This window comes from Mixophyes fleayi, chromosome 2, assembly GCF_038048845.1.
Source record: "Mixophyes fleayi isolate aMixFle1 chromosome 2, aMixFle1.hap1, whole genome shotgun sequence".
Taxonomy (NCBI): domain Eukaryota; kingdom Metazoa; phylum Chordata; class Amphibia; order Anura; family Limnodynastidae; genus Mixophyes; species Mixophyes fleayi.
In genome coordinates, this window is record NC_134403.1 from 348,800,335 (window position 1) to 348,816,230 (window position 15,896).

At 38.2% G+C, this 15,896-nt stretch overlaps 1 protein-coding gene across 1 annotated transcript in view; it reads right to left on the minus strand.

Annotated features, from left to right (window-relative positions):
- Positions 1-15,896, minus strand: part of TMPRSS15 (transmembrane serine protease 15) — a 224,362-nt gene that overhangs the window by 100,354 nt on the left and 108,112 nt on the right. The window contains exons 12-13 of the mRNA XM_075197836.1: positions 9,716-9,866; positions 6,917-7,058 (exon numbers count right to left, since the gene is read on the minus strand). Of these exons, the coding sequence (XP_075053937.1) occupies positions 6,917-7,058; positions 9,716-9,866 (293 nt within the window). The remainder of the gene's footprint in view (positions 1-6,916; positions 7,059-9,715; positions 9,867-15,896) is intronic.

The window sequence follows — 15,896 nt, forward strand, 5'->3', positions numbered from 1 at the left end:
ACCCTCTTATACCAATTTATTACACCCCTAATGCAATGGTGGTAACCCTATTCAGCCTTTTAATCCTTAAGGAATAAAAAGAACAAAGCATATAGATGCCACTTACTGCTCCTTACGGAGCCCCTTTTCCAATGAGGCCTGTCTGTACTAAACAATACAGAGAGGTTTTGAGTTGTCTGGATTTGCGCCTGACATATGCATGACGCATTTGCTAATGATCTTCCACCAAAGGTATCTTGAGTTACAAACGTAAATGCACCATTTTTAAACCACATATTTTTAAATCTGCAATTTTATTAAATGCAAAACCCGATGTGATTTGTCTTTAATGAAAGTGCCGTTTTAAAAAATGACTTCAAAGTACAGAGAATTGATGATTCTACGGAACCGCTGCATAGTAAGTATATCCCTAAGTGCGTCTCTAGATGTCCAGAGTAGTTAAATGTGAGTGTGAATAAATGCATGTGTTGACCTGCAAATCTAAGCAAACTTCAAAGTGTGTGCCTACTCTTTGCTATCTCTCTATTGGAGTCTCGAAACTAAGACTGCACCTCAGTTTGTGGTAGGGACAAAAATCCCGAGAAGCACAATGTGCAAAAGTGTAAACTTCACATCAAAGTCCAACCACCTAACACTTTACAATCAACCCTATTATTAAACGTCTTAATTTTTCTCCTAAAATACTACTTGGGTGAGTCCCATTTATGGCTTAATTTATTCATGAGAGTGAGGGGACATTGGGACTGCTTTAATAAGTATGTTCCCTTATTTCCTCCTTTTGCCAGATCTAAATTGTTTAAATTGCCATTTTACTTTTGCGGACCTGCAGACACAGAAGCAATTACATACATATAGATACTGTGACCTCTGTTAGTCTTCCTCTGCATAAATGACCCTAATTGTCTGACACAAAGAGTTATAATCTCACTTAAACCATTTCATTTCTGTATCTTCGTTCTTCAATCACTTACATAAGAAAAGTGACAGCTGGTAAGAACAGCTGGAAGGAAAGGAATCTGTGTGGTGTTGGGAGCACAGTACCTTTTAAAGCAAATCTCTCTCTTTATTATCCAAATTATCTAGACAATATATAATACATTATACCATCTATTATTTTACATAGGAGATTTTGTAGATGGTGTCATGATCAGAGTATATTGGGAACTAATTTGAATTTTGCAGACAAATATCCTCCACACAAAAGTACAATATTTTACAGTTAATATTACTGATTAGTTCTTTAACTGCTTTTCTTTTATCTTCGCCCTAGAACAATCACCACGCATAATATCCCTCACTATAATTATAGTGGTCATTGTGGATGTTTAAGCTTTCTTCTAACACTCCTTTTCTTAGTGATTCCACTAATTTGATTCTCTTTTAAGTGATTTCCAATTCTCCTCTATAATTGGATTTGTGTGAAAAATAATGAAAATATATGTGTTTGTTTGTTGTACAGCTTAATACTTTTAGAATGGAATTCTGGTATTTCAGCTGTTATGTAGAATTCAATTATTATCATTCACAGTATATAGACCAGTTCCTTCCAGGCTGGATAGAAAATGCATAAACTGTCGTGAAAAATTTATATGGTTGTGGGCAAGGGATTATTTAAAAATTTATGTTGCCCCTTGGCCGAGGCAGGGAGGCAGCTTGCTTGAGTGCAGGTGTTTGCCCTATTTATAAAGATCTTTCTCCACATTCCACGCAGTGTTCAAAATGATGATTGCTTGAGAAAACTCTGGGTCTCAGAGCTACTAGTATATTAAGTTATTTCGGTTGATAAGGGGCACACTACCAACCCAAGATTGGACAGGTTGATAGCAACTTCAAAAGCTAGTTAGATGCAACACATACATAAAACACTAAACACTAGAGAATGAGATCTGAATTGTACACTAGCCTTGAAAGAATGTGGTCACTGGAATGAGTTCTGATTTGAACATAAGAATTAGCTCTATACATTAACCACAAAATAATGGGGTATATAATGTATACTGGTCACACACAAATGTTCTGCACTGGGAATTTTTGATGGTATATTGTGTAAAGGGCACTGTTCTGATATATTGCTTGGTAATTTCGGCTAGTTTGCCCTCTCCACTATTTTGATTGGATCTATTGTCAACTGTGAGGATATCAGGTTTTTAGAACTGAAGATCAGTAGGTTACTTAGGTTCATAAATCACATAGGCAAGGGGGATAACAAAAGATACAATGCTATCTTCTTCGCAAGCATGGACCCATTTATTCTGTTTACTATACTTCTTCCTTACTAACTCAGTTATGGGTTTGGCGATGGCACTAAACCGGGGCACAAATTTTTAATAATACCCAGCGAGTCCTAGGAATTCTCGCACCTGTCTCTGATTGGTGGCAGGGGCAAACACAGGATTTGTAGAGGGGGTTTCCACACCACGCCACCAGTGGACGGGACCAGCATGCATGGGGGCATGGCTATAATATTAGAGCTTGCTTGGCTGCTCTCCAACTCTTCCTATCCCCATAATATACATGGGCAATGCTGCATGCACTACTGTTAGGTGCACGCAGCTCTCCCTTTTCAAGCAGAGCCGTGCTAAGCGGAGGAAGGGTCCAGCCACCTCAATTATACAGTGCCCCAGGCTTGGAGGGGGTTTCCAGGCACTAGGAACCCCCCCCCCCCTCGGTTTGCCTATGGGTGGGTGGGTCAGGCTATTGAGCTATGGCTTAATCTTTAGTTGGCTCCAGGGGAATAGAGCCACCTCCAACTTGGTGTCCCAGATATTGTATCTCCACCATCCATTTTTCAGCCAAATGCAGAATGGGAGGAAAATTTCATAGAACACTATAGAACATTTCACTTATTTTTTTTTATACAAAAAGTTTTATTATTTCAGAATTCATACTCTGCAATAACTTTACATAACCTAGTTGCCTAGGATAGGTTCCCCGTGTTTTTCACATCTGAGATCATTTATTTTCCTACTGTCCAAATTAAAAATAGACTCCTGTGAGGTTGAGAGACGCTTCCTACTAGACAAACATTTATAATCTGCGATCTCTCAGCACAAAAGGATATAAAATTGAGAAGATTAGGAGAGAAGAGACAGATATCATTCCCAACAATGAGTAACACATAATGACTAGTGATTACATATACTGTAGGAGTAGGTGTTAGCGAAAAAGAAAAAAAATGACAGGGAAAAAAAATGAAAAACTGTAATCTCATAAAAATGACGGATGTTAGAAATACACTGTTCACAAAATATACAAGATTTAATCAATATCATGTTTAATACTCTTCTGTCAAACATGTTGGCAGGGATATATGAAAACTATTGTTAGCACATGTGTTTCTCTTGTATTATGGCAATAGTGTGAAAATATGTCTCAGACAGATATAGAACCATCCTTCATTATCTCCTATCGTAAATAAGTTACGGAGAATGTGAGCCTACTTTATAATTTAAATGTATATTTATATGCATGTGTTGAATGTATGATTTGGTTAAATACTCTGATCAAATCCCCTATTTTATCTAAGATTAGGTCTTGTTGAAACCTAATTTTTGTCTTAATCTAATCAGATCATGAATTAAGTGTCTATCCCTAGTTTACACCGACATAAATAAATAACAAAGACTGTAACTGTAAACATTAGTACAATACACACAAACAAGTAACAATACAGAACGCCTCAGCTGACCTTGCTAATTATTTTGGTTACTAAGCAGATGTGACATGGGCTGAATCCTTGAATAGTGGGTGGTATGGATTTTTTTCCTGCAGATCGATCAAGCTGCTAGCGCATTTCAAACTGTAAACATTCCAAAACTGTAATTTATTTATTAGTAATTCAAGCTAAAGTCCAAAACTTCAATGTGTTCAGCCAAATTTATTTTTGAGACTTGAGTGTTTTGCCCAAATCCTAAAATAGAGGATTCCGCATAGCTCTCTTTGAAAGAGTTTCAAATATGCTGGGCTATCAGAATAGTTATGTTATGAAAGCCCTGCTGCTGATCCCTATCATCAGCAGGGCTTTCCTCTGAAATCTACATTAGATCTCACATACATTAGGGCTGTACAGATTTGAACAACACTCTTCCTGTGTAAGTACTTTCCCCACATATGGCAAATAGAGTGGGGGCTCTCCTAATAAGCCGCCAAAATTTCTCACCTTTGGTTCGTGACAATGGGAGGCAAACTGTGCTGCATATGTCAAAACATATAGCTGCAGCACAGGACACATAAATCTGCCCAGTCCTATTCTATAGAGTTTAATAGATACTCTGGGCCTGATTCATTAAGGAAAGTAATGCAAAAAAAAATATTAACCTTGGCAAAACCATGTTGCAATGCAAGGGGTGCAAATGAGTTTATTATTTTGCACATAAGGAAAATAATGGCTGATTTTTCATGTAGGATGCAAATACTTGATAGCTTTTTTTTTACTGACATTAAAAGTTGATCTAGGACATGCTCTACCCCAATAATAAATCTGTCCCCACTTTTTAAATTTACCCCCCCTCCAATGCAATCATCATCATCATCACCATTTATTTATATAGCGCCACTAATTCCGCAGCGTTGTACATAGAACTCATTCACATCAGTCCCTGCCCCATTTGGGCTTACAGTCTAAATTCCCTGACACACACACACATAGACTAGTGACAATTTGATAGCAGCCAACTAACCTACCAGTATGTTTTTGGAGTGTGGGAGGAAACCGGAGCGCCCGGAGGAAACCCACGCAAACACAGGGAGAACATACAAACTCCTCACAGATAAGGCCATGGTCGGGAATTGAACTCATGACCCCAGTGCTGTAAAGCAGAAGTGCTAACCACTACGCCACCATGCTGCCCACGACATGCAACGTGGTTTTGGTTCAACATTAGTCACTTATTTTGTTTCACGTTCCTTAATGAAACAGGCCCTCTTTTTTCTGCTTTATTGAATAGGACCAGATGTATAGAGTCCCCCGGAGATATAAACTACGACAGCTGTCTTGATATGCACAGCACAGCCCTGCTCTTGCCTTCATTTAGGTGGGGTGGGAGTGGGGAGGGTGGAGGGGGCGAGAGACAGGACTTAAATATGGAATGTGAACCAATGGATAGAAGAGAGACATGTTGGGCATCTCTATGGTTCTTCCTAAATAAAAAAAACAATATTTTTACATTTGTGAATAAAAGTACAAAAGTTGTACAAAAAGAAGGTTAATTAGTAATGAGAATCACCAACTTTTTCCCTCCAAATCATTTAAAGATCTCTGTACATTCAAATGATCCCAGTGCCACAGTCAAAGTGTGTTCTCTTTTCAGTAAATTAAATATTTTTTTTCATTGTTGCTATTTTGTTACAATATCTATTTTACGTAGAACTTTCTTGCTTCCCTATGAGGACTCTTATTCATCAATGTAACTAGGCAGAGAAAGCGCACTTGTATAGACTGTCCATTTATTTTGCTGTCACTTAGAGTGAAAAAAATGGTCACCAAAAATAGGGAAGATCTCTGTAAGTAGTAGTGCAGTAGCTTCATTTAGTCGCATGTCTGTTGTTGATGAATTGTGTACAGGTCCTTAAATGATACACAGGCTGTTTTTAAATGTCCTTCAAATGGTACAAGTGTGAAACAATAGGTCTTGTAGATCATGGGATGATACAATATGACAGCTATAACAGGGTATTATTTTTACCGTCCACTATGAGTGATTGGCTAGTGGTGATTCTATCCATTGCCTTCCTCTCTCTAATTACAATTTGTGCTATGTATTTTGAATTGTACTTTAAAGTGAAGCAAAATGTATATATTTGACCACAAAAAGGAAATGTGGTCTCTTCCACCAGACTGCTGAACAATTAGATCTGTGACTAGTTTAGTCACATCCAGAGCAAATATGTACAGATCTAGTTGTACAGCTGAGCAATCAGATTGCAAAGTCTTGCTGCTACTCTCTAAAGACTGGTCGAACTGGGATCACACACAGATGCTGATCAAATTCTATCCAATCAAATAAGATTTTAATCCAACAGATATGATTTAGTCCCAAGGTATAATGTCCAGATAATTTGCCCGTGGCAATCCACCTACTTCTGAGTGCAAAGGCAAAAATGAGATAAGTATTTTATTATGCATTTATTTAAAATGTCAAATTGTGATCAGCCACTAGATTCAACAGCTGCATGGTATACCTGGCTGGAGAGGGCATCAATGAAGTCGATTTGGGCTCATTACATGATGCTCACATGCAGTCATGTAAAGTCCTCTTCTACTAAGTATGCCCTAGTGCTTCATTGTCTTTTGGCTGCTTACATTTAATAATAAGATTTAACTAGGGGTATCCATCCCATTTAAGGGGTGAATGTAGTCAATAGCTTTTGGTGACCTGTTTCATGCAAAGCTTCCAAGAAGGTAGTGAGCTAAAACCAAGTTAGCTGTACATGTTCATTTGCACTTTAAGCTGTGCGCTGCAACTTGTGTTACTTTAACACATGAACATTTGTTATGTTTCTGGATCTATAACAGCACATTAACATTACAGTGATTAAATACATCTCCTTGAGTTATGCCAAATTTATGACAGAAGTCGTCAGGCTTGAGGAAAAAAAAGAAATTAACATTGCCACTGAAGCAATTGATGGCAGAGCTCATCTAACAGCAAAATGCACTACTTTGAATTATGTTAGTCACACAAGGTAACAGATTTGTTTTATGAGTATAGGAGTCAACATAGCCAATTATTCCACTCTCCTTCTCGTACCACTCAGTATTGCCATCTGTCAAAACCATTGTGTCTAAAACATGATTCAGCTGGGTAGCAGAGCCTAGGAACTGGCATGATTCACAAACAAATGTTAATTACTATAAAACACATAATGGCTAGAAGGAAATAATTGCAATATATAAATCAAAATGCATTGCACTTACATGGCTGAGCGGTGGTAGTGGGAGGAGTAGGAACACGTGTTGGCTCAGGGAAAGCATTTTCGTTGCATTTCCCGAGGGATAGCTTGATGTCATCTAACGCTATGTCGCTAAAACCTTGATTTTTTATGGCCTCAAATGCCACCTGGTGGTTAGGAATGACATTATTTATTGTAAATGTTAACATTAATCATTCAAGTTACAAAACAAAGAGTACAGATGAAGAATTGGAATGCTACAACTCAAGCTTACTGCTCTAACATACAAGTGTATGACATGAAGGCGCCTAAGGAGGACGGACCCTCAGTCCTAGGGAGGCATAGAACTGTTTTTATAAAAGAACATTGCTTCCTTTTATGTTGCTCTGGGTTCTACTGAACACTGTGTTCCTTTAAAATTTTTCTTTGAAGCCCAAAGAAGAAAAACTATCCCTGAATTTTTCAGCTGGTTTAGAAATTTAAAAGGCATATTGGAAGAAATGCAGAGTCATCATTATAAGTAATTTACTTCTACGTGTTCATCATTAATTAGTGTTATGGGCATCTTGGGGCAGAATGGTGTACTGTATGTACACCTCCACACTTTCTGCATTAGTCATTCAATTAATTGATTATGGTTGTGCACAACAAAAATCTGTATATTCAACGACATATGGACAAAAAGACCGAAGTACGGTCTAAGTATATAGACAGAAGGCACTCCAGTCCACTAGGTAACAATTAAAAAATAAAATGTCTTATTCATAATCAACATTGAAATTCTCATTATTTGGCAAAATATGCCTTTATTCCAGAGATCACATGTTGGTGAAATATTAAAAACTATAGAAGGTAAGTATAAATACAAAGAAAAGTGAATTAAAAACCTAATCAGACCTTTCAGTTTATAGACCAATGGGGATAATTTATATGGAGATGTGAGATGTCAGATGGTTAGGTATCAAATCTCACTTACACTAAAATAAACTCAATAGTGTCCATCTAAATATAGAGATCTCATCAAAATTCCATAGTCCCAGCCACTAATTACACATATATGAGTAGGGCCAAAACCAACCTCTTATAAGGGGCATATCTTATAATTGCAAACAAGGAACATATAAAATAAATCTGTCATATAAAATAAGTCTTCTCCTATTTAAAGACGATGACAATATATATTGGTCATTACCATATGTATTCAATGTTTATCTCATAGTATTGATGTTCTATATAACATAGGAGAGAAGTGAACCATATGAGGAGTGTGTGGTAAAAGCAATACAATGTGGCAATGCAAGAGGTTTGTTTTGGCCCTACTTATATATGTGTAATTAGTTGCTGGGACTATGGAATTTTGATGAGATCTCTATATATAGATAGACACTATTGAGTTTATTTTAGTGTAAGTGAGATTTGATACATAACCATATGACATCTCACGTCTCCATATAATATATTCTTATCGGTCTATACACAGAAAGGTCTGATTTCAGTTTTAATTCTCTTTTCTTTCTATTTATTTTTACCTTCTATTGTTTTTAATATTTCGCCAACAAGTGATCTCTGGAATAAAGGCGCATTTTGCCACATAATGGGAATTTCAATGTTGATTATGAATAAGACCCTTTTTAATTGTTAACTAGTGGACTGGAGTGCCTTCTGTCTATATACTTAGACCGTACTTTGTTTTTTTTGTCCACCCCCTCAATGATATAGCCAGTATAACATTGAGACCCACAGTCTAATGAGGTCAGTCCAATTCCTTGTGCAATGATCACTCTTCCTTTTGTACATATTCAACGACATATTGGACTTAACACCACTGGTTGGATCTGCCAACTTGAACATTATTCTAAGGGGACCTATCATTTTGAATTTGAAACCATCTCTCTGACATTAAGTTTTTAGTTTTTGCCACTCTTTGCTTTCTTTTAGGTGATCTATGATTTAAAAACAGTTAGTTATTGATTCTCACTTATTTAGTACTTTTACATATCAGTAGTCTGAATTCTAAAGAAAATTAAGTTTGAATTAAAAATTTATAGTGTTTTGAAACCAGGACTATCCCTTCAATACCTAGACACCAGGAACACTTAATCGTCATCAACACGAAAACTTGCACCAGTCCATATATTTATCTCTTAAAAGGTATTTTTGAAAGATACATACAAGTCAAAATCAGACTCCTATATGAACTTACAGGCGAATGCAAGTGGAAGTGGACATAAATATAAGATGCGCTCAACTCAAAGTACGGGTGTAAGCTGCACAAATGCATAGTGGGACAAATCTTGCGTGAGTTTACATTTGTACGTGGTGCAATTAGGCTTTAAGTCAACTCTAAATCATGAGATCTTGATTAAAAAGCAATGATTATTATGGTCCGATTGTTTAAATAACTTTACCTTGTTATACTATATTTTGTGAAATACACATTTTCTTTTTGCAAAAGATTTGTTAAACAGTAGACCAGTGTTGAAAGGCACTTTACAAACTCTTTGAAAAATAGTCACGTCTTGGGCTACCTAAGATTAAATTTATACAAACATCAGTTTTACTTTGAATAAAACCCCTACATCCTTACAGTACTGCAATTTGTTGTAATTCATAAACAATGGAATAAAAAGAATCTAAATGAGAATTTTAGAACAGCCAGTGGATTCTGTGGATTCTGATATTTTTTCATATTTTCCAACAGCTGAAGATGGAATCTATCTATAGAAGAGGATGGATGGAATTTATCTATAACTCTTATCTGAAATTTCACATACAAGTCAACAATTTTTCTATAAAGCCAAACTAAAACAAAGTATACACTGACCACAATTCCAGAGGTTTCATTTAGAGTAACCTGTCCAGGATTCCAGTTTGGACCATAATTTCCTTCTTTATAAAAAACTGTTTGTTCTGTATCATTTGGAAAAATAATAAGGATGCTAAAACGATAAACATGGAGTCCATACATGTGATACCTAGGATTGAAACACATTTTAAAAATCATATAGTGGTCAATTCTAAACTGCAGTGCAGGGTAGTAGTGTCTGCAACAAGAACAATAGCAGTCATTAATATTATTTGTAAGGGCTTACAGTGCTCTGCAGCACTGGACAGTGGGGGAAACAGGACATACATAAAAGAAGGACATACAAGACAGACAAAATAAATGCATGCATGTAAAAAAGAAAGTATTTGGCTGTTTTAAGTTATCACGGGCAGCATGGTGGCTAAGTGGTTAGCACTTCTGCCTCACAGCACTGGGGTCATGAGTTCAATTCCCGACCATGGCCTTATCTGTGTGAAGTTTGTATGTTCTCCCCGTGTTTGCGTGGGTTTCCTCCGGGTGGTCCGGTTTGTTCCCACACTCCAAAAACATACAAGTAGGTTAATTGGCTGCTATCAAAATTGACCTTAGTCTCCCTCTCTCTCTGTTTGTGTGTTTATGTTACGGAATTTAAACTAAGCTTCAATGAGGCAGGGACTGATTTGAATGAGTTCTCTGTACAGCACTGCAGAATCAGTGGTGCTATATAAATAAATGGTGATGATGTTGATGATGATGATCACCCTGTAGCCAGATCTCTGTTACATGTTATCATACATGTACATACATGTGTGTGGCCAAAAGATCTGACTCTTTGGCACTTGGCTAAAAGGACGGATTATAGAAGGCTCAGTTGAGCACCTTCGGACAATGACTGCATACACAGACATATGTAGTAGTCATCCCAGGTTTATCTGCATACTATATGGTATTTGAACAATCCCATTCAGTTGTTGATAAGGATCTTCACTCTTTTTGGGCCCCTGCATTATACAAATTCTGGTCAATTAGCCTTAAAATAATTTAACTGACCAACAACATTGCTTTGGCTTAATTTAAATCTCCACTTGCTTTTTTAACATCTCTTAGTGATTTACATAACTAGATAAAACATCATCATCACCAAACAAACAAATAATAAATTGTGGCAGAGAAACATAAACACTGTGGATGCTATTTAATGCATTATGTACAATACATCGTGCAGAAGAACAGTAATTAAATATATTTTGAAACACACAAAAAAAAACAAGTTCCATAGTCACCACCTTAAAAATTGCTCCAATAACAAAGCATTCTTATCCATAAGGATCAAGGAATGAGGGGCATTTATAACATAAACATCCTATTATGCTTCACAAATCGCTGAATTTCAATTCAAGTCTAACAGGTAGATATACTGTCTATAGGTTGCGTAACCTCTTACATTTAATGTAATTCTTAAGAAAGAGGAAACGTGACATGGTTTAAATTTTTAATTATTGGGAAATATAAAAAAAAACAGTTTACATACGGATATGAACTTGAAGTTCAGTGACTTCCGAGGTGCATTTGAATAGGGTCAGAACATTTTTTTATATTCAGAATACTGTTCCTACTGATGTGAAGCACCTCTTGAGCTGATTACAGAAAGATTGCGCGTGTGAGAGTATGTCAAATGCACTTGCTACATTTCCTTTGTTTAACAATAGCACCAATAATCCCTTGTATGGTGACAACAGCTTCAGAACTGCTACTTGATACTAATTTTAATTTTGGTAAGTGCAGTTACGTTATAGATGTAGAAATAGTTTGTGTGTCATCTGAATTACTACAATTAACCCGTGCATCTTCTATTTGTGTTATCTTTTTATTTTGTATTGTGTTTTTACAACCAAGAATCATTATAACAGTATAAAGCAAAGTGCAGAGCTAACTATGGCTTCAATGGCCCCGCACTGTGTTATAGCAGGAGGTGGCGGTAAATCCTGTTACAGGGGTACTGATGTAGACTATTAAAATCAGAGAGATCAATGCAGACATAAGAACCCTACATGTCTCTCTATACAGTAATGCTTATGGCTGAAATCACACTGAAATTGTTAATGATACTTTGTAACTTGTAAGACTGCTTTGAGGTTCTGTGTCTGCTCTCTGTGCTATCATTTTATCTTATATACACTCATTGGCCACGTTATTAAGTACTAGTTCTAGTACTGGGAACAGTACCCAGAACAGTTTGAAATCTTCATGACATGGATTCAACAAGGTGCTGGCAACATTTTTTAGATAATCTAGCTAATGTCGATATGTGCTTTGTGACATGGTGCGTTATCATGTAGGACGTAGCCATTAGAAGATGGGTAGATTGTGGCCATCCAGGGATGTACATAGTTAGCAACAATACTCAGCTACGTATTGGCATTTAAACAACGCTCAATTGGTTTTAAGGGGCATAATGCATGCCAAGAAAACTTTACACCACCACTACCAGCCTGCACCATTAGAACAATGAAGGATAGATCCATGGATTCCTGTTTTGCAACAAATTCTGACCATACCATCTGCATATCACAGTAGAATTCTAGATTTCTAAAACCAGGTTACTTTTTTACAATCTTCAATTTCCCAGAATTGGTGAGCCTGTGCCCACTTTGGTCTCAGTTTCCTGTTCTTAGCTGACAGCAGTGGAACCAGGTGTGGTCTTCTGCTGCTGTGGCTTATCCACCTCATGGTTTGACATGCTGTGGTTCAACATGCTGAGGTCTCCCTCAAGCACACTCCCAGACCTATAAACAGACAAGGTGGTGGTGGTGTAGGCATTCTACTCTATCCAAGCTGCACTTTTCAAATCATACCCTCCCTCCTTTGAAGTCCACACAAGTCCACACAATCCGTCTATTTTATCCTCAAAACCTTCGAGTTGCTGTCATTTATTGCCCCCCCCCAGGTCCAGTTCCCCAATTCCTTGGCAACTTTGTAGCGTGACTCACTTATTTCTTATTCTTTGACCTGTCTGCACTCATACTAGGTGATTTCAACATTCCCATTGATAATCCCACTCTCTTCTTCCACTAAACTTATTTCACTTACTTCCTCCTTTGGTCTCTCCCAATGGACCTCATCTCCCACCAACTGTGATGGACACTCCCTTGACCTTGTCTTCTCTCGCTACTGCTCCATCTCTAGGTTCTCCAATTTAGCCTTTCCACTCTCCGACCACAACCTCCTGTCCTTCAGCCTCACCTTACCTCATGCCCTTCCCCCTGCATCCAAATACACACATATACAGCGAAACCTTCTCTTAACCCAATCCATTTCTCATTTTCACTAAAATAACTTTTTTCTCCAATGACTGCATTGCCCTGTCCTAATCAGGCTGCCTCTTTCTATAACAAAACACTCACTTCAGCACTAGACAATGCAGCTCCAGCTACTATATATAGTCTCCGACGAACCAAACCCCAGCCATCTCTCAACAAACAGACCCGCTACCTGCAAAAGTGCTCCCGCACTGCAGAGCGCCACTGGAGGAAATCTCTTTACTATCCCGATTTCCTCCCCTGTAAATTCATCTCATCCTTTCATATACAGCACTGTCCTTTCAATTGCCAAACAAACATTCTTCAAATCTCTAATATCCACTCAGTCTTCTAACCCATGTCGCCTCTTCCCACCTTCAACTCACTTCTCTGCCCACCTGCACCTCCTCCTCCTCCTTCCTTTTTCACTGCCCATGATTTTGCCACCAATTTCAAAGACAAAATTGATACTATTTGACAAGATATTTACTTATGCCAAATTCCACCCACTTCACTAATTCTACCCAACTTTAACTACACTCTCCAATCCACCCTTAATTCATTCTCCCCAATAATTGAAGACAAGGTCAAAGACAAAGTCTCTGCACTCATCTTATCATCTCACCCTTCAACCTATCCACTCAACCCTGTTCCCTCCCAAATACTCTACTCCCTCTCCTCCACTGCATGCCCATCTCTAACTCACGTCTTCAACCTGTCTATCTCCACTGGCACATTTCCATCCTCCTTTAAACATGCGCTCATCTCACCTATTCTAAAGAAACCATCTCTTGATCCAGCCTCTCTCTCAAACTACTGCTCTATTTATCTCCTTCCCTTTGCCTCCAAACTACTTGAGCGATAAGTGTACAAATGCCTGTCTCACCTTCGTTCCTCTCATTCCATTATTGACTCTGCAATCAGTCTTCCGCCCCAAACATTTCACTGAAATTGCTTTCACAAAAGTGACCTATGATCTACTTACTGCAAAATCTAATGGTATTTTCTCCATACTCTTTCTCCTGGACCACTCTGCTGCTTTTGATACTGTTGATCACCCTCTTCTCCTACACACTCTTCATCCTTTGGCCTTCATGACACAGTTCTTTCCTGGTTCACTTCCTACCTATCGAACAGCTCCTTTAATGTTTCTACCTCTGGCACATCCTCCACACCCACTATCTGTTGGGGTCCCACAAGGCTCTGTTCTTGGCCTTTTGCTTTTTTCATTGTACACCTCTTCTCTTGGGGCACTAATTCACTCTTTTGACCTCCAATACCACCTCTACGCTGATAACACCCAAATCTATATCTTTTCCCCTGACCTCTCTCCTTTTGTATCTCATGTTACCAATTGTCTTTCTGCTATCTCCACATGGATGTTCCAACGCTACCTAAAGCTCAACATCTCCAAAACAGAACTTATTATCTTCCCTCTTGCCAGAGTCACCACCTGCCCTCAAATCTCCCTCACTGTTAATAATAGCACAATTTCCTCAGTCTCCCAAGCCCACTGCCTTGGTGTCACACTTGACTCCACCCTCTGCTTTATTTCTCACATCCAGACTCTCTCCTAGTCCTGTCAACTCCACCTTAAAAATATTGCCAAAATACACCATTTTCTTGCTCAACATGCTACCAAAACTCTTATCCATTATCTCATCATCTCCCGTCTTAACAATTGTAACCTCCTGCGATCTGGCATTCCTGACACCCATATATCCATACTTCAATCCATCCTAAATGTTGCTGCAAAACTGATATTCCTCTCTTACGGCAACACATCTGCTGCACCGCTATGCAAATCCCTACACTGGCTCCCTTTGTCCTTCAGAATCAAATACAAATTACTCACCCTTACCTACAAGCCCTCAACAACACCAACCCTTCCTACATCTCAAATCTCATATCAAAATATTCTCCCGCCCTCTTAGATCTACCTCTGACCTGTGCCTTGTTTCGTCTCTTGCAACTACCACTCACTCCCGCCTACAAGACTTTTCCCGTGCAGTTCCCAACTTATGGAATTCCCTACCACGCTCAATCAAACTTTCCCATAGCCTTCAAATCTTTAGATGCTCTTTGAAAACCCATCTCTTTTTTGGTGGTAGTCAGCATATCGATGTTGACTACACCGACAAGACTTACCCTGACATGTTCAGACCAGAGGGTTGCTTCCCTACGAGGATCTATGATAACTCTTCTCTGCACCGACTTCCACCAATAGCGATGAAGGAAGTGTTATGCACTTATAATTGCTATCCAATAACGATTGTCAATTCCTGATGTGTGGTTCCAAAGCACAAAGTAATTTAATAGCCAAAAGTAGCAGAATAACAATGCGAAATAAAAAAAGTACAGCCGTTATTTATCGCAGGATCCCTGGATCCAGTGTACAGTCATTCAGGTCTGAAGGCGGTGGTCAAGAAGACTGTCCACTAGGTCCAGAGCCCCTACTTATATACAGTCAGCGAATACAGTAAAACAATGCTTGCTTCTATTGGTCCTGGCTTCAGGAAGGTCCAGTGTACAGTAGGTCATAGGCCAGTTCAAACCAAAATATCCAAAGGTGGGGGTCAGCTCTCCAGGGGATGCACTCCGATTTTCCCGCCAAGAATCCAGTTTCAACTAGTCTATTTGCATTATACAGGCAGTATCATTTTAAACATTTATTCTCAAACATCGCTAACTAGAGTATGCAATGTGCAATCTCTTCAGCGAATGAACCAGACAACTACTGGTGAATAGGGGATTAAAATAATACTAAACATGACATATTTCCTGCAACCTGAACCTTTGATTTCACTAACATGTATATAACTTATAATATTAAACATAAATACTTTTTCATTTCGACATAAATTACTATGTGTTGCAACTACAATTAATGTGTACTAATT